This window comes from Parathielavia appendiculata (assembly GCF_033297405.1).
Source record: "Parathielavia appendiculata strain CBS 731.68 unplaced genomic scaffold N657scaffold_7, whole genome shotgun sequence".
Lineage (NCBI taxonomy): Eukaryota > Fungi > Ascomycota > Sordariomycetes > Sordariales > Chaetomiaceae > Parathielavia > Parathielavia appendiculata.
Window position 1 is genome coordinate 956,388 of NW_026944226.1, and position 23,620 is coordinate 980,007.

General features: G+C 56.0%; 5 protein-coding genes across 5 annotated transcripts; 3 read left to right on the forward strand and 2 right to left on the reverse strand.

The window, feature by feature from the left end:
* Positions 1 to 1,600: 1,600 nt before the first annotated feature.
* On the reverse strand, positions 1,601 to 3,841 carry N657DRAFT_634478 (uncharacterized protein; the record flags this gene model as incomplete). The annotated part of the gene is made up of 1 exon (XM_062791284.1): positions 1,601 to 3,841. The coding sequence occupies one exon, from the start codon at positions 3,839 to 3,841 to the stop codon at positions 1,601 to 1,603; it is 2,241 nt and encodes a 746-aa protein (XP_062647084.1).
* Positions 3,842 to 5,181: 1,340 nt separating this feature from the next.
* On the forward strand, positions 5,182 to 11,577 carry N657DRAFT_646069 (acetyl-CoA synthetase-like protein). The gene is made up of 4 exons (XM_062793058.1): positions 5,182 to 5,481; positions 5,621 to 5,643; positions 5,769 to 10,316; positions 10,375 to 11,577. The coding sequence occupies exons 1-4, from the start codon at positions 5,422 to 5,424 to the stop codon at positions 11,357 to 11,359; spliced, it is 5,616 nt and encodes a 1,871-aa protein (XP_062647085.1). The 5' UTR covers positions 5,182 to 5,421; the 3' UTR covers positions 11,360 to 11,577.
* A 558-nt stretch (positions 11,578 to 12,135) lies between these two features.
* Positions 12,136 to 16,284, forward strand: N657DRAFT_646071 (uncharacterized protein). The gene is made up of 2 exons (XM_062793059.1): positions 12,136 to 15,233; positions 15,297 to 16,284. The coding sequence occupies exons 1-2, from the start codon at positions 12,542 to 12,544 to the stop codon at positions 16,001 to 16,003; spliced, it is 3,399 nt and encodes a 1,132-aa protein (XP_062647086.1). The 5' UTR covers positions 12,136 to 12,541; the 3' UTR covers positions 16,004 to 16,284.
* A 3,379-nt stretch (positions 16,285 to 19,663) lies between these two features.
* Positions 19,664 to 22,009, reverse strand: N657DRAFT_573828 (uncharacterized protein; the record flags this gene model as incomplete). The annotated part of the gene is made up of 3 exons (XM_062788992.1): positions 19,664 to 20,871; positions 20,980 to 21,455; positions 21,642 to 22,009. The coding sequence occupies 3 exons, from the start codon at positions 22,007 to 22,009 to the stop codon at positions 19,664 to 19,666; spliced, it is 2,052 nt and encodes a 683-aa protein (XP_062647087.1).
* Positions 22,010 to 22,577: 568 nt separating this feature from the next.
* N657DRAFT_456992 (uncharacterized protein) lies at positions 22,578 to 23,563 on the forward strand. The gene is made up of 2 exons (XM_062787471.1): positions 22,578 to 23,070; positions 23,190 to 23,563. The coding sequence occupies exons 1-2, from the start codon at positions 22,815 to 22,817 to the stop codon at positions 23,402 to 23,404; spliced, it is 471 nt and encodes a 156-aa protein (XP_062647088.1). The 5' UTR covers positions 22,578 to 22,814; the 3' UTR covers positions 23,405 to 23,563.
* The last annotated feature ends 57 nt before the right edge of the window (positions 23,564 to 23,620 follow it).

The following is a 23,620-nucleotide window of genomic DNA, read 5'->3' on the forward strand; positions in this document are numbered from 1 at the left end:
GATGAAAGTTTGCAGTGATGGTTGGCCGGGGGGTAAAGCCCGTATTTGTCGGTGTGACGATGGACCTTCTCAAGTTCAAGTCACAATTCCTGTGTTGACGAGGCTGGAGCTGGAATGCGACGATGCTCGAGGGTGCGCCCTCTTGTGGTGAGCCCTGGTCGCTGCAGGGAGCCAGGATAGAATTGTGCCTCGGTGGAGCTCGATCGCCTTGTCAACCTGGGACTCGCAGAAGGAGTCGGAAGGACAATTAGGCGGATATGGCTGACGAGAACTGGAGATGAATGAAAATGATCCTTTGGACGGCAAGTTGATCTGGGTATGGTTGCTGGAAGAATACCTTCAGGATGGGGATCAGACAAGGTTTGCCCTGAGGCCGTGGACTCGACCAGGTCAAAGCGCGGATAGCGGCCTCTTTTGATTTTCTGCGTGCCTTCCCGGCCGAAAGTCAACCTTGAAGTGCGGGCCACTCACTGCAGACTGGACAATGGCGTATACAGGGCCGTAATAAGGTAGTTTGTAGGAAAACAAAGAAGTGTGAATTCACGTATAGACGAACTAGAAAGAATTTTGTTGCACGAACCGGCAGTCTATAATCAGGTTAGACACTCAGACCCTCAGGTGTAAGAAGGCATTGTTATTGTCGTAGACTTCAGGTTAGCGACAGATGCAAAGATGTTGCAGTGCATGAGTTGTCTTTTCTACCCAGTTTCCTTTCTATAGCCGGCGAGCCCGTTCATGCGAGATGTGTCCCAGATGCTGCCTGCAGCATGCGCCATCGACGCGCCATGCAGCTGAATCGAACAATAGCAACGGACGAAACCAAGTTCTCGAAGCATTCCTCAATAGCGCCTTGTGGCGCTAGCTTCTCGGGCCCCACCTTTTGGACTTGCCGGCCGATGGTCGGCGGGCGCCCCGGCATCGTATCGCCCGGAAGGGCCATGGGTCGCCGGTTGCCTCATTTTGGGCGCGCGAGCTAGGCCAGATATCGCACAGAATTGTTTGGCAGCCTCGGTCAACACATCACCTAAAGATCTAGAGTTAGTTGCCCACTGGGATGCAGCCCCAGTCTTTAACAATGACCTGCTGAGTGTGCGGACAAATATGTGCGACTTGAGCTGCCAGAACTCGCCCGTCTGTCGATCTCTGCAGGGCAGGTTTGCTGGGAATGGTACTTTGTCCGCAGCCTTCCAATCACGTCCAACAATTCAAATGGGAAGCAAGGCACGCGGCCATCCATGCTTGACTGATGGGGTTACATTGCAGAACGCACAGCGGTCCCATACGGGGAAGTACGCCAAACCTCCTTCACCGAGTCAATCACACACACATACCCGAATACACAAACACAACTTCTAGTCGGCGAAGGTTTCATGAGCTCTAGTTCCAATTCTTTAGTTAGGTAAATATACCTTGCCATGATGATCTGTAGCCAAGCAACCAGCGCTGTCTATCGATTCCAATGCAACTATCTCTTCTTTTCTAGTCTTTTCTAGCGCATGTACAATGAAACAGGTATAGAATGAATAGAGTTTTTTAACCTGTCTCACTCACCTTGCCCGACACCCGCCCACTCCTAGAAGTCAGGCGCAGACCAGCCTCATCACATGGATTGAATCTTCCTCTTCTTCTCCCCCAGCACCCTCCCCTCCTTCTCCTGCTTCCCGACCGTGTGCTCGACGGCCCTCCGCTGCGCGGAATCGAGCTTCGAGATCTGCCCGGCAAGGCGCTCGTTGCGGAGCGAGTCGTCGAACAGCGGCTGGTACGCGGGCGGCACCTCGCGCAGCACCCGGTCCCGAACCACAGCCGGCTCCTCGCCGAGGCGCGACTGGATCATGGCCGTTGTCTGCCGCGTCACGTGCGGCTGGCTCGACAGCTGCTCGATGATCTGATCCGCCGCCTGCCGCGCCCGCTTGGGCGTGCGCGTGTCCGGTAAATTCTCCTCTCCCTGCTGGCCTTCCTGATCCTGGCCCTCGCCGCGGCCGCGTTTGCGCGTGACTGGGCCGGGCAGTGTTGGGTCGCCACTGGGGACTGTGAGGCGGGACGGCTCGGTGCCTGAAGCGGCGACGATGGTATTTTCTTCTGGCTCGGCCTTCAATCTATCGTGGCGAGTCTCTTCCGCCTCCGGTTCTTGGGGAGCCTGCCGTTTCTTTTCAGCGTGCTGACGCTTCAACTGCTCGTGTAGGATCAAGTCACCCATGTGCAAGCCGATGTGGGCGCCACCGCGCTTCTCCCGATTTTTGGCCCGGCCTTCAACTTCGCAGTTCAGATGCGTAACCGTCAGCGCATATCCAAGCCGTTGTGGGTGAGGGGGGATCGCATCGGCAGCAGGCGCGAATCCCGTATACCACTGCTCCTGAGGTAGAGCAGAGTTTTGGGCTTCAAGAAGGTCAGCGCGGGCTCTTTGCCCATCCACCCACTGGTTGTAGGTCTCGAGCATTTCGCCATGATCCCGAGTAATAGACATGGGATTCTTGGTCTCAGCTTCGAGCTGGCGGGTGTCAGCAGCAATTCTAAAGCCGTGACGAGCAGCACCGTAGTGGATTAGGTAACCCAAATCAAAGGCGGTCTCGAAGCAGTGCAAATGCATGTAGCCCGCGTTCTGCATTGGGTCAATGCCATTGAACTTGCCCGTCTTGTGTGAGAACTCGTCAAAAGCCACACGCCAGAAGCCTTTCATGATGGTGTTTTGTCTCGCCGGGCAGCCTTCAAATCGGCATTTGGCTGAGTTACCTCCTGCGGCGTACCGGTCGTTCGACTGGGCGGGCGTGTTCTGGATCCACAGCGTCAGTTGCCGGTTGGGATTTGGGTTCTGGGTTCCCAGAAAGAAATTCACGAGTTGTTCCCTGGTATACGTGAGTCCTGGCCTCAACTCGGCACTGTGGAGGTAGTATTGAAACAGGCGATCCTTTTTGTCCTTGCCAACCCGTGGGTCCCATGAACTGAGCCCACTGGGTTTCGTGTAGCGGCCACTTGGATCGTTACCGGGCGATCCCTTGCGCCTCCTCTTATGCTGAATCAAATGCTGGTTCGGCTGTGCGTGCTGCCAGACAGGGACGGGTGGATCAGGCAGCACGGGCTGGTTGAGATTATGCAGCGGCTGCCCATGTTGAGGCACGTACAGTCCGACTGACTGATGAGACTGTCCGATTTGTTGATAATGGTTTCCAGGCACAAAAGGCTGCCAGGTAATATTAGGTTGCATGGCTTGCGTGAACTGCGGCTGCTGCGACTGCACAACTTGATATGCTTGCCGAAGCAATTTCAACTGTTGCAGCTGCTGTTGCCTAAACTGCGGCGGCTGCATACCCTGATGCGTGGCGGACGGCACATTGTTCGGTGGTGGTGGTGGTGGCGGCGGCATGGCATACGCTGAGTGGCCATGCGTGCTCTTGTATGCTTCCTGCTCTGTGAGTGCTTGGTTAGTGCTATTGCCTTGGCCTTGAGGATCACGATCCACGTAGGCTTGGTTATTCCAGCCACCTGATTCAACAGCGACTTGGTAAGCTTGGGGATCAGGAGCTGCAGGGAGGGCCAGACTCGGATCGCGGAGCGCCGGATCAATAAGACTCTGGGACACCGGGGATGCACGGAGGGTGAGACCCGGGTCGTGGAAGACTGGATCGGCAGTAACCTGGGGTGCAGTCGAGGCCGTTGCCGTGGTGTTGTTCCCACCAGCGTCGGGGACACCATTGTCTCCCGGCTGCACGTGTTGAATACCGTTCATGTTTTGATGAGCCTCCATGAACGACTCCTCAAGAAACGACGGCAGGCCGGGCTCGCCAAGCCCATCAAACTCCTGCCCGAGGCTTGGGTCGAATTCGCAGTCGTAGTCCTCGGCCATGGCAGAATAGAAAGGTTTTGAGCTGAGTGTCTTGGCTGGGATGAAAGAGCGTATCTAAGACGTTGAATCGCTGAGACAGGAGGAGCTTGAGTTTAAGTGGCAGCTCTGCTGGACTATTCCATAAGAAGGTAAAAGAATGTGTGTAGAGACTGAAAGGAAAGATCTCTGGGGCAATCCGGTTGTCCAGGGACTGTGTCTCCTTATATACGGCTCATATGTTCCCAGCAGTCTAGAACAAAGGATCGACACTTGTCAGGCGTAGAACAGCGTTATAGACAATGCCATGGATACATCGTCTTCGAAGGAGAAGAAAGTCATTGTGACGGGAACAAAGTCTGCCGGCGTAATTCTGGCCAGGAACCAAATGTTGATCCGAGGAACAAAACCGTACGCTGTTCGGGTCTCGAGTTCCCGGACTGCTTAAGATAAGCTTGAACAGACAAAGGAAACTAGTCGACCCGGAGTTAGAGTAGAACCTGGAGACAAGACGTTAGCACTCGTGTCTCAGACATTACAGAGTGCGAGTAATGTTGGGATGAGAGGAGGGCGAAATCAGTAGAGCTCAAAGCGTTGTCTCAACACAGAAGTTCAGAACAGGTCTGTGAAATGCGTTCATTTCATCATGCAACTGCGGGTACTTTTGAGAGAGTATAGGACCGAGAACCAACGTACCAGATGATGGTGGCATGCCAATCTGGAGGTTACCGGAGGGTTGAAGCGACTCAACTGACGGATCTAGTATCCCGTATCTCGCCGCACTACCCATGTGGTGATCAGATACCTGAACATTTTCTCAAACTTGATTTTGCCACGGGTCGTTCCCAAGATGAGGTTCTGGGCTACGTGAGGGTGGTGATGAGATACCCTGTGCAAAATTTGTCGCTATATGTCTTTTGTGGGCTCCATTTCCAGGTCCAAGTCCGCTTTGTTAGCACGCCGGATCGGGGTTTGGTGCGCCGAGTTCCGGACCTTGGTTTGGAAAGCTGGACAACACGTGCGCAGGATCAAGCGTCCAGGTACCTTTGTACGCCAGCGAAAACGCCTGTACGTTTAGGGGTCCTAGAGGTTGTTCATATACCTTATCCTACTTAGGTATTAGTATCGAGAAACCAAGTTTCATGGATCATACACCATGGTAGCATCCAGTGGTCTCATGAGTAAAAAGGGTGCTGTGGTTGCTAATATCTACCCCTGGAGGCTGCCCGGCTCCCCGGGCCAGCTGATTCGGCAACTCCGGCCCGGTAGGTACCGCTGAAACGGCCAGGGGTTGGGAGGGGTCACCACCCAAGAAGCGCTTTTGTTGCTCCCTGCCGAAAACCACCCACCACTACGTCACAAGGGTCGTCGCGACTCTCTCTCCCCCTCCACTTGCGAACGAGGGCACTCCGGCGCGCTCCTAATAAGCGACATACTTCTATGAGTACCCGCTTGTAGTCAGCCCGCCGAACTGTGTCGGGTCCAGTTGGGATCTGCACTTCCCCTTCGGTTCCGGACACGCCTTCGGACTTCTCTGGCAATCAGGTTGTCCGCTATCCAGTTGACCACCACAACAGCGCATCGCGCGACACCGGCCCGACGCCATGGCCGAACTCAGCCCAGAGTTGCAGGTGAAGCTCGAGGAGCTGGACAGGGAGCTTGAGGTGCGTCGAACTGCCTATCGTCTGGCTCGCCGGTTGAGCCCGCTACATTCTGACCCAACTTCCGCCTCATCCCTCCTCGGCTTCGTATTTTTGTCCCTTCACATTGCTTGGAACTTGCTGACCTGTCTGTTATCAATAGGAGGGCGACATCACTCAGAAAGGGTACGTGCCGTCTGGCCCACGCGCCTGGTTTTGAGTCCCCGAGAGTTCGCCAACATTCCACCACGCCGCGCCATTGCTGTCGTCGATAACAGTACATACTGACAATGCAATGTGCGTCTTTGAAGGTACCAGAAACGACGAACTCAGCTCCTGTCGCAATACGGGATTGGCAACATGCACGATTTGGAAATGGGAGGACTGCGCATCCATTCGCCCGACGACTCTTACCAGGGCCCGGGCCACGACCATCGGGCTGCCTCGCTCGCCGCCTTGAATGCTAATGATACCTCGGACTCACGGGGCTCAGGTTCCTTTGGCTCCCCAGCTGAATACCGACCCCAGTCCCCGCATGCCAACATCGAATCCCACCCTGCATCTTTGCTGGCCCCTGCCGGTCCGATGGCTGAACAGCGCCCCAACATGCGCCAGCACGACTCGCTGTTCCTCTCTACAGCTCCCTTACCAGATCCGTCGACGCGGTCGGGCACCATGGTGTCTGGGGACTACGCCTTCAACCCCGAGCAGCACCTTGGGTACGCCGATCAGCCACAGAACCCCTATGAAAGCAGGACTGGGACACTGCTGGATTCGCAGGCCTACTTTTCCGACTTCGCCGGCCAGTCCTACGACCCAGCAACTACCGGGGAGTATGGCGGCCCCCACAGATACTCCGCAAGCGATGCTTTTTCTCCAACGGCAGCAATGGCCCCCCCAATGCTCACCGCAAGCGACCTGCCGCCGCCAGACGTCCTCCAGTTCCAGATGCCGCTCGAGCCGCGCGAGGTGCCCTTTGCCATCCACGACCCGCACGACCAGACCATCGAAATGTCAAACTTTGACAACATAGCGGCAGTACTGAGGCACCGCGGCCGTACCACAGCCAAGCTTCCGGCCTACTGGGTGCTGGACAATAAGGGGAAAGAGATAGCGTCCATCACCTGGGACAAGTTGGCCATGAGGGCTGAGAAGGTAGCGCAGGTGATTCGTGATAAGAGCTCTCTATACCGTGGCGACCGGGTTGCGCTCATCTACCGAGATACAGAGATTATCGACTTCGCCATCGCCCTTCTGGGGTGCTTCATAGCCGGAGTGGTTGCAGTGCCTATCAACGAGCTCCAGGACTACCAGAAGCTGAATCTGATTTTAACCTCTACCCAAGCACATCTGGCTCTGACCACTGACAACAACCTCAAGACGTTCCAGCGCGACATTACTGCCCAGAAGCTGAATTGGCCCAAGGGTGTCGAGTGGTGGAAGACGAACGAGTTCGGCAGCTACCATCCCAAGCGCAAAGATGACGTTCCACCTTTGTCCGTCCCAGATCTGGCCTACATTGAGTTCTCCCGTGCTCCAACGGGCGACTTGCGAGGCGTTGTGCTCAGTCACCGGACCATCATGCACCAATTGGCCTGTCTCAGCGCCATCATCTCCACTGCCCCTGGGAATGGGCCCGCGGACACGTTCAACAGGAACCTGCGTGACAAGAATGGCCGTCTGATTGGTGGTGGCGCGAGCAGTGAGATCCTGCTGTCTTATCTGGATGCCCGTCAGGGCATTGGCATGATCCTCGGCGTTCTCCTGACCGTGTATGGCGGGCACACCACTGTCTGGTTGGAGAACAAGGCTGTAGAGGTTCCTGGCCTCTATGCCCACCTAATTACCAAGTACAAGCCTACCGTCATGATTGCCGATTACCCCGGCCTGAAGCGAGCAGCATACAACTACCAAGCCGACCCAATGGCAACGAGGAACTTCAAAAAGGGCATGGAGCCCAACTTCCAAACCGTCAAGCTCTGCCTGATCGATACGCTCACTGTCGACAGCGAGTTCAACGAACTTCTCGCCGACCGTTGGTTTCGCCCTCTCCGCAACACGCGCGCGAGGGAGGTGGTCGCCCCTATGCTCTGTCTTCCTGAGCATGGCGGCATGTTGATTAGTGTTCGTGACTGGCTTGGTGGCGAGGAGCGCATGGGCTGCGCCCTCAAACTTGACCTTGGCTCGGACAGCGACCCAGAAGAGGAAAAGGAGAAGGAGGAAGAGAAAACGGCGCCGTCAAACGGATTCTCAACCCTACTTGGACAGGGTTCAACAGCAACCAAGGAGGAGCGTGCTAAAACAGAGTTAAGCGAGGTCCTTCTCGACAGGGAAGCTCTCAAGACGAATGAGGTGCTGGTCGTCGCCATCGGAGAAGAGGTCAGTAAGCGAGCGTCGAGCGAGCCCGGAACTATCCGTATTGGTGCCTTTGGTTACCCGATTCCCGACGCGACACTCGCTATCGTTGATCCGGAAACCGGCCTTCTCTCCTCGCCCAACATGGTCGGCGAGATCTGGGTCGATTCTCCTTCTTTATCCGGGGGCTTCTGGGCCTTGCCGAAACACACAGAGCAAATTTTCCATGCTCGGCCTTACAAGTTTGAGCCGGGTGACCCGACCCCCACGCCGGTAGAGCCAGAGTTCCTGAGGACCGGTCTTTTGGGCACCATAATCGAAGGCAAGATCTTTGTCCTGGGTTTGTACGAAGATCGCATCCGGCAAAAGGTAGAATGGGTTGAGGATGGTGGCCCCGAGAACGCCGAGCATCGCTATTTCTTCGTTCAGCACATTGTGGTCAGTATCATGAAGAACGTGCCCAAGATTTTCGACTGTTCAGCGTTCGACGTCTTCGTCAACGAGGAGCACCTCCCCGTTGTGGTACTCGAATCTCAAGCGGCGTCCACAGCCCCCACCACCAACGGGGGCCCGCCTCGGCAACTGGACACAGCGCTTCTCGACTCCCTCGCCGAGCGGTGCATGGACGTGCTAATGCAAGAGCATAACCTCCGCGTTTATTGCGTCATGATCACGGCGCCTAACGCCCTTCCTAGGGTGCTCAAGAACGGTCGCCGGGAGATCGGCAACATGCTCTGCAGGAGGGAGTTTGATCTGGGCAACCTCCCTTGTGTCCACGTCAAGTTCGCGGTCGAACACGCTGTTCTCAACCTACCTGTGGGCATTGACCCGGTCGGCGGCATCTGGTCACCGGTGGCGTCCGATGCCCGAGAACAGCTCCTTGCTCAAGCGGACAAGCAGTATTCGGGCATCGATCGTAGAGAGGTGGTCATCGACGACAGGACATCCACACCTCTCAACAACTTCTCCAGTATCACGGACCTCATTCAGTGGCGCGTGGCGAGACAGCCTGAAGAACTGTCGTTCTGCACGATTGACGGCCGAGGGAAGGAGGGCAAGGGTGTTACTTGGAAGAAGTTCGACATGAAGGTCGCTGCCGTGGCCGTCTATCTGAAGAACAAAGTCAAGCTACGAGCCGGCGACCATGCCGTTCTCATGTACACCCATTCTGAGGACTTCGTCTTTGCGGTTCACGCCTGCATCAACCTCGGCGTTGTCGTCATCCCCATCCCGCCAATGGACCAGAACCGCTTGTCGGAGGATGTCCCGGCTTTTCTGCACCTAGTGTCGGATTACCGGGTGAGGGCCGTGCTAGTGAACGTGGATGTGGACCACCTCCTGAGGATGAAGCCAGTCGCTCAGCACATCAAGCAAACGGCGCAGGTGCTCAAAGTCTCGGTCCCCAATATTTACAACACAAGCAAACCGCCAAAGCAGAATAGCGGCTTGCGGGATCTCGGTATCACAATGGACCCGGCTTGGATCCAGCCGGGCTACCCGGTTGTCATCTGGACCTACTGGACCCCGGACCAGCGGCGACTCGCTGTCCAGCTTGGCCACGACACGATCCTGGGCATGTGCAAGGTACAGAAGGAGACGTGCCAGATGACCAGCTCGCGACCGGTGTTGGGATGCGTGAGGAGCACAACTGGTCTCGGCTTCATCCACACTTGCCTGATGGGCATCTACATCGGGACACCTACCTACCTCCTATCGCCTGTCGAATTTGCCCAGAACCCCGCCTCACTCTTTCTGATCCTGTCCCGGTATAAGATCAAGGACACGTACGCGACCCCTCAAATGCTGGACCACGCCATGAACATGATGCCCGGCAAGGGGTTCACGCTGCATGAGCTCAAGAACATGATGATCTCGGCCGACGGCCGGCCCCGCGTCGATATCTTCCAAAAGGTCCGCATGCACTTTGCCGCGACAGGCCTCGACCGCACCGCCATCAACACGGTCTACTCGCACGTGCTCAACCCTATGATTGCTTCACGATCGTACATGTGCATCGAGCCCATCGAGCTGTGGCTGGATCCCAAGGCCCTGCGCCGCGGTCTCGTATACGTGACGGACCAGGAGCGGGACCCCAAGGCGCTGCTTGTTCAGGATTCGGGAATGGTGCCCGTGTCGACGCAGATTGCCATTGTCAATCCTGAGACGCGGGGGCTGTGTAGCGAGGGCGAGTACGGCGAGATTTGGGTCGACTCAGAGGCGTGCGTCAAGGGTTTCTACGGGTCTAAGGATCCTTTTGATGCCGAGCGGTTTGATGGCCGGACCCTCGAGGACCCGAGCATTCGATATGTGCGTACCGGCGATCTCGGGTTCCTCCATAGCGTGCGTCGGCCGATCGGGCCGGGCGGCGCGCTGGTTGATATGCAGGTGCTGTTTGTGCTGGGCAACATTGGCGAGACCTTTGAGATCAATGGTCTGAGCTATTTCCCCATGGATATTGAGGCCTCGGTCGAGCGGTGCCACCGCAACATCGTGCCTGGTGGTTGGTAAGTTTGACTCGAATGATTGTGTTGCCATTCGTCGCTCTGACTTCTTGGCCTCTAGCGCTGTCTTCCAAGCCGGCGGTCTCGTCGTCGTCCTCGTCGAAGTAGCCCGCAAAGCTTACATTGCCTCCATCGTTCCCGTCATCGTCAACGCCATCCTCAACGAGCACCAAATCGTTGTCGACATTGTCGCCTTCGTCAACAAGGGAGACTTCCCGCGCAGTCGGCTCGGCGAGAAGCAGCGCGGCAAGATCCTCGCGGGATGGGTCAGCCGTAAGATGCGCACAATAGCGCAGTTTGCCATCAAAGACAACGACCGAGAAGCCCTCGGCCCGCCGGGAACTTCTTCAGGCGAGCAATCCTCCGGCGGGCACGGCGCCGCGGTTGCCGCCGACGAGCAGCACCGCGCCAGCTTGGGCTCTTTCCGCAGCTCCAGCGGTGGTCCCGTGCCGGCCGGCCACGGAGGCGCGAACAGCTCGCTGCGAAACGTCGAGCCCGCCCCGCGGATCCCGGAACAGCGCGAGCCGGAACACAGCCAGCAGCAGTACGCTTACCACCAAGGCGGTTATGATGGCATGGCAGCCGGTAATATAGACATGGCCCCTGCACGAACCCCGCTGGCGGAAATGCCTGCGGATGACAGGGAGGTAGATAATGACCAGACTCCGACGAAAAACTCCACACAACAACAGCAGCAACAACCGCGCATAGTGAGCGGACTGGGCGAGCCCACGCTGCCGCACGGCTTTGAGTTACCTGACTTTGACCAGTTCGGCCGCGACGAGCATGATGCGCCGCCGCCGGCTGTGGGTCCTAAGCCGGGTACTGGGATCGGCGGTGCCATGTCGTCGCAGACGGCCACGCATCCTCCGCAGCAGCAGCCGCCGCCGCAGATTAGACTGCCTGGCGTTGATGGAAGGGAGTCGTTCGATGATTGGGGCTTGAGGCCTGGGAGTGGTGGTGGAAAGGAGGAGGATGGGGAAGATGATTGGACGAGGGATGCTTATATGTCGATGAATCTTGCCGGGGCGCTTGGGGGGAAATGAGCGGTTTGGGTAGAGCATTTGTTGGTGTACTTCGAGGAAGAGGTTTGCACCTTTCTTTGTAGACATGGACTTTTGGGATGAGAATTGGCGGGTCATTTTGAAAGGGCTATGTCTGTTTGGGTAAGGATAATGAGTGATGGATTTTTGTTAGACATGTTGCGAGATGAGAGCTCATGAAGCATGTAGGTAAAAGAGTATGTCTTCTAATACGGCCATGGGGTCAAATTGTGAACTTCAGACCCTGGTCGTTATCAACAGCTTCCTTTTCCCCTGAAGTTCGATATCCCCTTGACACCCCGCTGGAAGCGTTCGCTCATCGACATCGATTGATCAACCTGCAGCCAAGCACCACGCACATCGGCACCAACAGAAGGCAACAACGATCTATGCGAGATAGTGGTGTACCGGCCTATTTGTTCTGCTCTGCAGACATGGCAAAGCAGCGGCATAGCACAGCTGTATCCGGATCCGTAACTCGTTAGCTACGATCGTCTCGTCGCAGCGCTTGCCGCCTAGCACAAAATGCAGCCGCGTAAGCGCGATGATGGGGCGGGATTGACGAACCAGGGGAGGACACTTGTGTCATTCGCAGTTAAACTAGCCTGTCAAGGAAGTCGATGCTGCTGAGGTACCTTTACGTAGAAGGATGCTGGCTGATTTGGGGGTTGATCAAGTTCGATGTAACGCTGCCGCCCCCTCCTTCCAGCACCCCTCTCGCACTCATCAGCGCGGCAAGTTGCATTCGCCAGCATGTTCAGATCTTGCAGGTTGCTCTTCTGAGCGCCGGAAACGGTGCATGCGCTCGGGTTCAGCTCGGCGACTGTGCCGCGGAAAGGCGTGGGATTGCACTCATAAGGAAGGAGCACTGAGGATCATGCAGGCAGCTGCACCCCGATCTCCCGCTGCGGTTCTTTGGGGGTTGAATCGTTTGCTTCCGTCGTTGTTTCTTACTTCACTGCATGTTTCTCGGTCTTTGCGCTCAAGCATTCAGTTTGTCATTCCCCGGTAGCCAGAAGTCCCAGCCCGCCCCCCATCCAGCATACCGGTCGACGCCTGTTGATTTTTGGACGAAACTCCCAGTTAATGGATTGAATGCGCTCTCATACACACTGAACCATGGCACCGTGCCTGGGCTCCGCAATTGCAACCGTCGCCGGTGGCCGCGTATAGGTAGATCGGAACATGGATTTTCTTCCACACCCCACCTCCGGCGTTGAGCCCCTCGATATACCCTTCGTCGCCGACACGCCCTACGTCTTTGGCACCGATTTCTGGGACTTCCCCAAGTTACACGGCTTTGGCGACCAATGGGCCAGTCTGCCCTCTCCCCGCTTGGCTTCCCTAGCTCAGTCATGGCTGTACTTTGGCACCATCTCCGAGTTTCTGGGTAGGCCCATTGACTATCGCGAATTTCAGGTCTCGCGGAGCGTCTCCGCAAAGCCCCTGCTCCCTCTGCTCAATGAGTGGCTCGCCGCCCATGCCATCACAGCCCAGGGCTCGACGGCTCGAGATGCACCCGAGACGGAGGACCAAAAGCAGGTGTTTTACGAGCACGCCAGGTTCCTCGACGCCGTCAGCCAGCTGGCCGAGGATTTTGACAAGGTGTCACAGAGCCATGTGAAGCCCACCCCGACCATCATCTTGTCTGTCAAGGTGCTCTGCATTACATTGAGGAGCGTGCTGTGGGATCTAGCTCGCGGCGACCTGGACGAGTCTCTCCGCCCGTGGCCGTCACCTGTCACCCGCCTGTGCCGCGAATTCGTGCCGGCGAGAGACACCCCCGGCAAGCAGACGCTCCCTCCCAGTGCGCAGTTGCTGTTAGATGTGCTGCGCTTGCGCGGTTGGTGCCCGTTTTACGCGCGCAAGGCCCTCACTTCTTACAACTACGCGCTCGCCTATTACTTCACTCGGCTCTTTCGAACCTACTCCCCCGGTCTGAGTCACCAGAGTTGCTCAGATGATGAGTGCGTCGCCAGCAATGCCGACATCTTCACTTACGTCCCGAAGCACGCCCGCCGGGGCTGTCTATGCCAGCCCAAGTCAGCCCCGATGGATCAAATCCGTGCTATCATCGAGGACGGCGGCGTCCCCCTGATTCGGCTGAGGGGTTCTTCCAACTCGGGAGTCAGGATGGAAGTCACCAGGATGACTGCTTGGACCCGTTTCGTCGTAGTGTCCCACGTATGGTCCGAAGGGATCGGCAATGCAAACACCAACGCGCTACCCGAATGCCAGCTTCGGCGCCTCCATGCGCACATGAGCGAACTGAAGCCGTTGAGACGGACCGGCGACCGGGATGCTGACTTTAACCTTCTGAGCTCCCTTGATACGGGTTTCCAGTCGACAAGGGTGCGACGGCCGAGGTATCTCTGGATTGACGCTCTATGCATGCCTCCTGGGGGGCCAACTGCGTTCTTGAGACTCCGTGCCATCAACAAACTGCCCGCCGTCTACCAAGCAGCTGATCGAATCTTGGCGTTGGACTCGACGATGGAGCGGACATCAGTAGTGGATTCGGATAGTCTCGAACAATTTGCGAGGTTTGCTGTGAGCCCTTGGGTGGGGAGATCCTGGACATTTCAGGAGGCGGCGCTGGCCTCTGCGTGCGAGGTGCAGTGTTCTGATGGCACTTTTGACGCCTTTTCACCGCAACCAAAGCAGAGGCTGGCCGCAGACACTGCAACTGCTAGGCGGAAACGACTCGCCTGGCTAGAGGCGCTCACTCGCCCTGCGGACTGGGCTGGGAGGATGCTCTCTCAAAAACCGCGAACGGAGATGATGCAGTTAGCGCACGGCAGTTCCCCAATGGGTGTCGACATTAGCGCGTCGATGGTCAAGAGCCTGACGCGGTCTCTCAGCGAAGAGTTTCGGTCGGCGTTTGCGAACGGAGTCAAGCCCAGCAGGGCTGCCCTTGGCAAAGGGAGACTGGCGCCCGACTTTTGCACGCTTTTTGTTCAGATTTGGAATGAACTGAGCAGGAGAGCGACGACGGTCCCAGGCGACATGCACATCATCATGGCCAACCTTCTTGGCTTCCATTCGGGGCCACTTATGCGACTCTCCAAGTCAGCAGAGCGCATGTCATGCATCTTGCGGAGCATGGACGGCATCCCCGTCTCCTTACTATTCAACCTGGATGGGCCAAGGCATAACCCATCGAGGAACCATCGTGACCGCTGGTTGCCCCTCTATCCCTCGAGGCAGAAACTGACGTTTGGCTCGACGTTCACAAATCTCCGATCCATCAAAGACGATCTGTATTTACCTAACAATACCGTCAGCCGAAGGAAAATCGCCGTTTTCGTGTGTACTGGCGAGGTCGACCCCTTTTCGAGCTGCACATTCACATTATGGGATGTCTCCTCAGCAGAGCGGTATTCTGTTGTCATCCACCGGCAAGAGGGGGAGATGGATGAATTCGCGACACCGGACATCGGTCCCTACTGCATCGCCATTCAGCTGGAATCAGAACTCGGCCGGGTATCGGACGGTCATATCGACGGTTTGGCCGCCGCCCCCAAGACCTTTGCCGGAGCACTGTTTCGCGTCCGGCGAGTCGTCTCCAACGTCAGAAAGCTTTATCATCACAACCTGGAATCGGGCTACGAGAACTCGTTCGAGTTGGTCGAAGACGAGACATATGGCACAACCGACCTAGAGACAGCGAGCAAGCGAACAACAAGTTATCTGGACGGTAACCTCGCGTCCGCCTTTGTGAACCACCACCGAGCAATCCTACGCACCGTATACGACTGTCCCCTGACAGTATCCTGCGTCACCGGCAAAGGCGACTCCCTACAATCCCCCTCAAAATACAGCCCAACCCTTACCGCCCAACCACTCCCTGAAACCTGGCAACTGGTCATCGAACGAGGTCAGTATCCCTCCCATCCTGGGCCCCCTCCCCCGCCCCTACCTCGTTCTAAAACACGAACAGAGCCAGCAACCTACCTCTTCCCCCTCCCTACCCGAACCCCCTTCGCCGAAGCAATCACGCCTGTATCAGCTTACCTAGCCATCACCGCCCTTGACGGGCTCGTCGCGTCGGGGTGTGTCGGCCTGGCGATTGCGCTGTGCGCAACGATGTTGTCTCGTCTCACACTCCTCGCGAAAGCCGCTGTCGTTGCCAAGTTGGGGCTGCACTCGGTGTTTCTGGTGCAAATGTTCTTATTTCCCGGGGTGGAGGTGAGACTGGTCTGGGATGTGCTGCACCTGGCACTGGTATCGCTGTATACCTTCTCCCGGGTCGCCATGGCTGGGGTCGGGCGGATGGATGTGCTCGACTGGTCGTTTATTGCGTGGGCTTTTTTGGGGCATGCGGTGGATTTTGTCGGGAGGTTAGGGATCCAGTGGGTTGTGGTGCCGAGGCTCTTTGAGAGGTATCTGGGGAGCTTCGATGGGGATGCTTCTAAGGAAAACGACATGAGGGACGGGGTCGGTGGGATGAAGCGGAGTGGTAAGGGGTGGTGGTGGCATCGGGCCTGGTTGAGACTCGGTTGGTCGTTTGGGTTGAGACGGCAGAAGGGGTATTGGTATCATCAGGGACACGGTCGAGAGCAGCATTTGAAGTACGGTAGGGAAGCGGTGCTTGTGAATGGACATGCGGAACAGCATTTACTGGAGGATATGGAGCGACAGATGTAGCTGTGCTGCAGACTTCTATTAATGAGAAATCGATAGCATTGTCGGTTGAGGATACCCAGGGTTGGATGGCTTTGTATCATGGACGGATAGGGGGTTTTGGCTCAGGAGTATTTATTTAGTGTCCTGTGCTTACTGTTCCCTGTATAGTGGTTATCTATCGAGGAGAAGATAGTGACGCTTGTGAGAGACAGGTGGCATCAAGGCGAGGCACTGGGCACTGCAAATGCCGACTCAATTCTGCTAATCGAAAGCTAAGGAAAGGAAGAGGAGAATATACAGGATACGGGTCTGCGACGCGTGAAGAATAAGTGGGCGTACAGGCCACCTACCGATGACCCACTGAAGAGAGCATGAGTCCAGGGTGCGCTTTCCGTCATACTATGGCTGACCCCTAATAGGCGTAGGTGTTGGAAAGCCAACAGCCACGAATGTGCCGCACCGTAGTAATTGGGTATCAAAAGGATGGGCAACCACTCAATTGATGATGATGTTCCTGTCTGTGTTCTTCCAGAAGTTCCCTGCCTGTTCCTGATCCTGAGAATCCTGGTGCCAAGCCATTAGTCACCCCTGAATTGCCCTCTCTGACCACCTGCCAAATCCAACAGTAGGCCTATAGAAGCTTGAAGCCCTGTAGGCTAAGGCACTGCAAATACACTTAGTATAGACTTCTCGGGCCTTGGCTAGAGCTAGGCCCTAAGTCTTAACAGCTATTCTAGATAGTGCAAAGTCCTGTGTTATTAGTTTTCGTTCGATAGCTTCTCGATACGCCCACCAATCTAGTCTTTAACCTAGCCAGACCCTAAGAAATCAGCTCGAGGGTATAGGCTGTATAGTATCGAAGCCTGGGCTCTTGTCACGAGTGGGCGCAACTGATCACTGCGTAACACCCTCAAAAGAGGGACCGTGGTTCGAACTGTCCAGTCGAACCAGGAGTTGCGCACATGAACCTCACACTGTCACTACCCGTGACAGCTCTATAGATGAGCCGGGTTAACTAGATTTGGCCACTGCCTTCGGCCTTAATTGAAGTGAACCAGCTCGCTCTTTTTTCTAGCAAAGACCATCTCTCTAGACTTAGCTCACTGCATACAGGTCTTCTAGGCCTCTTCTAGTGGCTAGCAGTTGGCCTAGGGCCCTCAGCTAAAGGCTAGGAGGTTGATATCGTCTATAAAGCTCACTGTGAGAGACAAGTAGCATCAAGACGAGGCACTGGGCGCTGCAAATACCGACTTAATTCTGCTAATCGAAAGCTAAGGAAAGGGAGAGGGAGAGTATACAGAATACGCGTCTACGACGCGAGAAAGATGAGTGGGCGCATAGGTCACCCACCGATGACCTACCGATGAGAGTATGAGTCCAGCGTGCGCTTTTCATCACAACCTCCCCCCTCTAAAAAACCTCGCCTTGAGCTTTAGTAGCCAAGGATATCGTTGGCCTACAGTCCTACTTCTTACGCAGCGAGCGCCGTAACCATTGGCCCTGTGAGGAAAGGTGGCCGGTGCGCCCAGTTGGCTTCTTGCGCCGTAGACGCGTATCCTGTATCTTCTCCTTCTTTCTTTCCTCAGCTTTCGATTAGCAGATTTGAGTAGTATTTGCAGCGCCATGTCACGGCCCCCACACGCTGGGCCCCACCCGTGGGTCCTGGCAGGCACGGCGCAATTGCCGTGACAGGTTGATTATTACTAGAGGATTATCGAACCTATAGCGATTAGAGGATAACTTATTGAAGTCTATAACTAGGTACTGCTACGCCCATTATAGTGAGAGAATTGGCTGTAGTAGCCTAGAGGTGTTATCGTATAGGTACTTTGAGGATCGGCATCATATATAGATATCGATAAAGATAGCGATATCGCTATTTATTCTCAGCTACTAGTAGCGGGCGGTTACTAGCTCTCTTATCTTCTTATACCCTAGATGCGCCATGACCAGTTAAGAGTGTACCTCCTAGATAACCCAGGTCTATAGGTACCTAATCACTAACAGCACTAGTCTGCTACTATATAGGAAGAGTCAGTTGTCTAAAAGGGTGAACTTAGGGTTTTCTTTACGCATATACCTACGCCATTCCTCCAACTTAGGTGCTATTCGGTTAGCTTTCAGGAGCTCGTCCACTAGCTGAAAACTAGAGCTCGGAGGAGTGGCAATACCTTCGTTGAGGGCTATGATCATTATAGCTGTCGGGTCTTGTTTGGCCTAGTCTTCGACTCATACTAGGGTAAAGACCTATATTGTATAGTATGCTTGATGCAGGAGGCACCAGAGGGATGGCATGGTATGGGTGTAACTGAATTGTTGGAAAGAAGAATGAAGAATCAGACAGAGAAGTCGGTGTCGCGCGTCCTACATGCAAAATAAACTGGCATGGAGGTGCTGAGCGCGCACAGACCTTTGCAGCGGGGCTACTCTACATGGTGCCTTCCGGTATCAATGCTTCTCGTTTTACTTTCTACGTGATAGCGTCTTCTAGTTTCTAGGAGAGAGCATTAGCCCTAGTGTCACGAATATGGCCGTATGCAGAAATCTGGTGGGGGCGCGAGGAAAGCGTCCCGAGCCATTCTGTTGGATTTGGCAGGTGGTCAGAGAGGGCAGTTCAGGGGTGACCAATGGCTTGGCACCAGGATTCTCAGGATCAGGAACAGGCAGGGAACTTCTGGAAGAACACAGACAGGTACATCATCATCAATTGAGTGGTTGCCCATCTTTTTGATACCCAAATACTACGGTGCGGCACATTCGTGGCTGTTGGCTTTCCAACAATACACCTCCTTCTCCCATTGTCTTTAGGGAGCGGAGACAGGACTTCGCGCTCCCTTCGTGATTGGCTATACCCATGTCCTAAATGATTAGCTCGGGACGCTCCCTTCGCGCCCCCCCGAGTCTGCATGCGGCCATATCCGTGACATACCACTTGCTGATATCTATGACTCGCTAATAATATATGTTATTTTATGCTCTTAACAGCTATAATAGGGCACAGCCTTATAAACTAATAGTATATAGGTCCTATCTAGCAAGTATTATAGCGTCTAGATCTTTTATACCTACTCTCTATAGGAGAGTAGGCCATTTTAACGAAGTAGGGCAACTAGCACCTACGGGTATGCTGAACTCTTCCTGTCCGTTTTGTGTGCTGTGCTCCGCCAGAAATGCCATGCAATGCCCGTCCGGTTAAGTGACGGGGTAATGACCAACACAAACATCGTTTCAAAGAATCAACGACGACAGAGATTGAGAAAACGCAAAGACTTGAAAATGACACGACGCCAACAAAAACATCGGAAAACATGAACAATGAATATCTCAAGCCACAGCCTCCTCCATCCTTTCCTCCATTTCCATCATTCATCGCCCATTCATTGCCCTTTTTCGTGAGAATGGTAAATGCCGAATGGTATCATGCGCACCACATTCAACCTGAAATCTGACAAACTGAACCTGTCATCCATCTTGTTATCCCAGCATCTCCACGTTTCAGTCACGCAATTCAAGACTTGCAAGCCTTCGCTTGAGCCTCAGGCTGCCAAGAATTGTCATTGCCCACAACCATTGGTTCTCAAGCACGGAGTCCCAGGAGCTCTCTCCATTCCGCTTGTGCGGCCCGTCCCTCCTCCACCACTTCCGTCCTCTGTTCTCAGACTGCATGGAGGGATACTCCCCTCAAGAAGTCCACCCCAGCGTATCCAACAACGTCTTGGACTCCATGCCACTGAAGCCAGCAATGCTGAGCGCCCTGACCTGGCTGCTGCCCCTGAGGGCGGCCAACCCGCCCGCAATCTTCCACGCCTCCTCCTCGCCGACAACAAACAGATACCTCTTGCCCTCCTGATCTCTAATCGTGGCCCGGATCAAATGCAGCCCCTTCCCTTTCTCCTCCCCACTACCACCAGCCGCAGACGACCCTTTACTCCTACGACAGTTCCCATCGCAAACCCTCCCAAACTCGTCAATCCACGCCACCGCCTCCTCACCGAGCATCGTCTTGGTGGCCCCCCGCTCAGCCGCCCGCCGCGCGCTCTGCGGCATGGTCTTGAAGAACGGGTGGTTCGTCGGTACGCTGCCGGGCGTGTTGCCCGCCTGGCCCTGGACGGCGTGGACAGGGCACCAGACCTCGACGAGCTTGAGGGTCCAGGCCTTGATGTCCCACTCGCGCTGGGCGACGCCGCGCACGTCGTCATCCACAAAAAGGCCCGCTGACGTGATGCGCAGGATGAGCCCGTCCGTGACCGGGCCGACGCCCGAGATGAGCTGGGAGGCGGGCGTCTTGGAGAATTGGTTGAGGTAACCGTAGACGGCCTTGATGATGATCTTTTGCGGGTCGTTGGTGGTGTAGGGCCCGCGCGTGGACGGGGGTGGCGTGGTGCGAGCTGTCGAGGCGGACGGGGCCCACGAGGATTCGGAAAAATCCGAGACCGACTTCTTACGTGCAGTTGGTTTTTTGGGCTTGTCGTACGGTCGGTAGGAGTAGGTGTCTTCAGTTCCAGTGGCCGAAGTTGTAGATTTAGTGGGCGATGGAGCGGGCCTGGTGGGGGAGGGAGCGGGTTTGGACGGGGATGGAGGTGTTGGTGATGGTGTCGGCCTGGGTGGTGGTGGAGTGGATGCAGCTTGGGACGGGGCGACGCTTGGCGGTTTGCCGTTCGGCCACATACTCGTCTTTTCGCCAACCGACGAGTAGGCGTAGGTCGCCCTATTACGCTCCTGCGTCTCCTTGGCTTCCCGCTCCTTTTTCTCTCTCTCTTCTTGTTCCTTGCGGAGCCGAGCCAGGCGCTCTTCACGCTCCTTCCGCTCCCGTTCCCTGGCAGCCTGTCGCTCCTTTTCGGCTCGTTGCCGTTCTTCTTCCCGCTTTCGAGCCTCTTCCTTTTCCTTGGCTTCGCGCTCCCTAGCCTCCCGCTCCCTTGCCTCTCGTTCTTTGGCCTCCCTCTCAACCTTTTCACGCAGCTCCTTCTCGATCTTCTCCCGTACTTCCCGTTCGAGACGCTCTCGTTCCCTCGCTTCCTGCTCTTTGCGCAGCTTCTCCTTCAGCTCGCGTTCCCGGGCTTCGCTCTCCCGCTTCTCGCGCTCCCTGGCCTCCCGCTCACGCAGCTCGCGTAGTCGGCGGGCCGTGTCTTCCTTCCTCTTGGCTTCGGCTTCTTTGGCCTTCCGCTCTTCCTCTCTTCTTCTCATTTCCTCTCTTGCCTTTTCCCAGGCGCCCTTTGGGGCTTCTGACTTTGCCGATGCCGGTCGAGGGGGCGGCGCTTGTGGTTGCGGCTTCGGCTCTGGAGGGGGGCCCGCCTTCGGTTTGGGCTCCTCCTTTGGTTCCTCCCGCTTTGGCTCTGGAGGTGCTGGCTTGGGCTCTGGTTGGGGCTGGCCCTGTGGTGGGGGTTGAGGCGGAGGGGGAGCTTGAGCCTGAGGTTGGGGTTGGGGTTGGGGACGGGGCTGGGCCTGGGGCTGCGGCTCTGGCTGTGACTGCTGCCTTGGCTGCTCCTGCCAGGACTGATAGGGTCCTGCGCCGTCGCCCGGGTTTTCTGGCTGAGGTGGGGGTGGTGGAGGTGGAGTAGGCGGTGGCTGGTTTGGCGGAGGGCCATGCTGAGGCGGTGGAGTATACCATGACGACCGTCTCCCTCCATACCCCCCGCCAGGCTTCTGGTGGCCCCCAAACCTACCACCATCCCCATTCTGCCGCCCAGTGGGCTCATTTCGATGTCGACCCAACAAAAAAGCGGCAATGCCAACACATGCCACCATGGTCACCCATAGGAAAGACCACATCCTGTCTGGGCTACTGAACATGCTCATCACCACCGGGCTGGCGAGGTTCGTCATGATGACAACAGCTAGGGTGCTGACAACGCCTGCAATGAAGCTGTTCCATTGCGGTTTGAGCGAGGGGAGGTAGAGGAAGCCCGAGCCGGCCGAATGTTCAGGTATGATGAAGACGTCGTACTTCCCAGGCGGGAGACCGGAGCCACCGGCCGTTGTCCTGGGGTTTTCCCCATGCGGGGGCGGAGGAGGCGGTGGCTGGCTCATCTTGTGTGAGCGGCCAGCCGGCCTAGGAAAAGGTCAGTCGGCCTTTCCAGAGGATGGAGCGTTGAGTCGCGCGGCGCCGGGAACGGTATTAGGTTGCTGACGGCAAATCGAAGAAGAATTGAACTCTCGTGGTATCTCTGAAACGTCATAAGGATCGTAAAGCCATGACAAACTGGGAGTATGGGGTTTGTTAGCTTCGATGCCGCGATAGCATGATGGAAAAGTCCATGGGAGAGCGACTCACCAGACAAGAAAATGCAAGACACCCAACGCCGGACGCACACAAGCAAAGCCGCAAACGCAGACCACAACTGCGCTCAGTTGCAAGCGGGCCGAATAGCAGAGGCCTCGTCAGATCTCCAAAGAGTGTTCGTCGTTCCCACCCCCGCACTTATTACGATTGGTACCAGTGTCGCTGTCGCTGGAGTCGAGTGTCGTGCATCGAGTATCTTGGAACCGGAAAAGCGACTTGAAATCTTGAAATCACAACAGGGTGGAAACTTTTTTCACGGTCGGGTTGCAGGTTTGCGCAAGCGATGGTGGCCTCTGGGCGCTGCTCTGTTTACTTTTAGTTTTGGTAGCTTATGGAAGTAGAATTGGTGTGGCGCACGGTCCATTTGCAGCCCAACCGTCCCAACAAGGTGACGACGAGGCACATAGCCGTTCCTCCCGCGCATCCCGCACCTTACCGGGCCCTCCCGCTTCATTCCATGTTCCTGCCCAGTTTGAGTATGCGCCAGATCACTACGAATGTCATTTGTCCTGTGTCGAAGTCTCGCTGAGCCAACACTGTTTTGTCTCCGCAATGCTTACGGATGGTCCAGAATCCATGGTCGACTTCAGAAGGGAGGCCCGGCTGGACTCAGATGAGGCAAGGAAGTCCCATGCTACCTCCTCGGGTAGCCGACGGACCCTGAACACCATGGAACCGCTTTCATCAACCCAACAGTTGCCCTCCATTGGACACTGCCATGGCGACGGCCGGATCCTCAACTTCCCCTCTTTTCTCCCCGCGGATCCGTCGTCTCAACACGCGTCACCAAGGGGCAAACAACGAATGGGCAAGCACTCTCCGTACAACAAAGAAAGCGCAAAAGACGCTGGCCAACCTCCTCAACGTGGAGGGGGGCTTGTGGTGTATCCAATCCGATGGATTTCTGCAGGCTGACCACTTTGACAGGCTATGACGCCCCCACTTGTGCGGCGAATCGCGAAGCCAGGGAACAGGACCCTGAATGGTCCAGCGAATTCGCAAATTCGCGGCTTCGGTCCCGCCTGGCACAGTGTGGGAAACGGGGGAACAAAGTCCCCGACCACCCAGCCTCCTTTCCTTTCGCATTCAAGTTTGTCAACCGGTCCGCCTTGCTTTTAGACTTGATGATCTGTGCATCTTGAGGCATTGAGTATCTCATCTTAGGTGAAGGACAAGTGGCGACTTTGTGCCGATTTCACGCAGCCAGAAGCGACAAGCAAAACGTCTCAATCGCATGGCGTTTGCTGTCTACACTAACTCAACTTGGCGTTGCCGAGCAACACCCAGTGCATGTGTGCATGTGGTCCCATCGTGGGGTGACGTCGCAAAGCCGCCAGCACATCACATCGCCAGCCACT

Bases quoted from the DNA above. Each gene is read 5' to 3' on its own strand.
- N657DRAFT_646071 (XM_062793059.1), top strand. From the start codon at position 12,542: ATGGATTTTCTTCCACACCCCACCTCCGGCGTTGAGCCCCTCGATATA. The intron at 15,234-15,296 runs GTCAGTATCCCT...AAACACGAACAG, and splicing joins GCAACTGGTCATCGAACGAG to AGCCAGCAACCTACCTCTTC.
- N657DRAFT_646069 (XM_062793058.1), top strand. From the start codon at position 5,422: ATGGCCGAACTCAGCCCAGAGTTGCAGGTGAAGCTCGAGGAGCTGGAC. The intron at 5,482-5,620 runs GTGCGTCGAACT...TGTTATCAATAG, and splicing joins AGCTGGACAGGGAGCTTGAG to GAGGGCGACATCACTCAGAA. The intron at 10,317-10,374 runs GTAAGTTTGACT...CTTGGCCTCTAG, and splicing joins AACATCGTGCCTGGTGGTTG to CGCTGTCTTCCAAGCCGGCG.
- N657DRAFT_456992 (XM_062787471.1), top strand. From the start codon at position 22,815: ATGCTTACGGATGGTCCAGAATCCATGGTCGACTTCAGAAGGGAGGCC. The intron at 23,071-23,189 runs GCAAGCACTCTC...CCACTTTGACAG, and splicing joins AAGGGGCAAACAACGAATGG to GCTATGACGCCCCCACTTGT.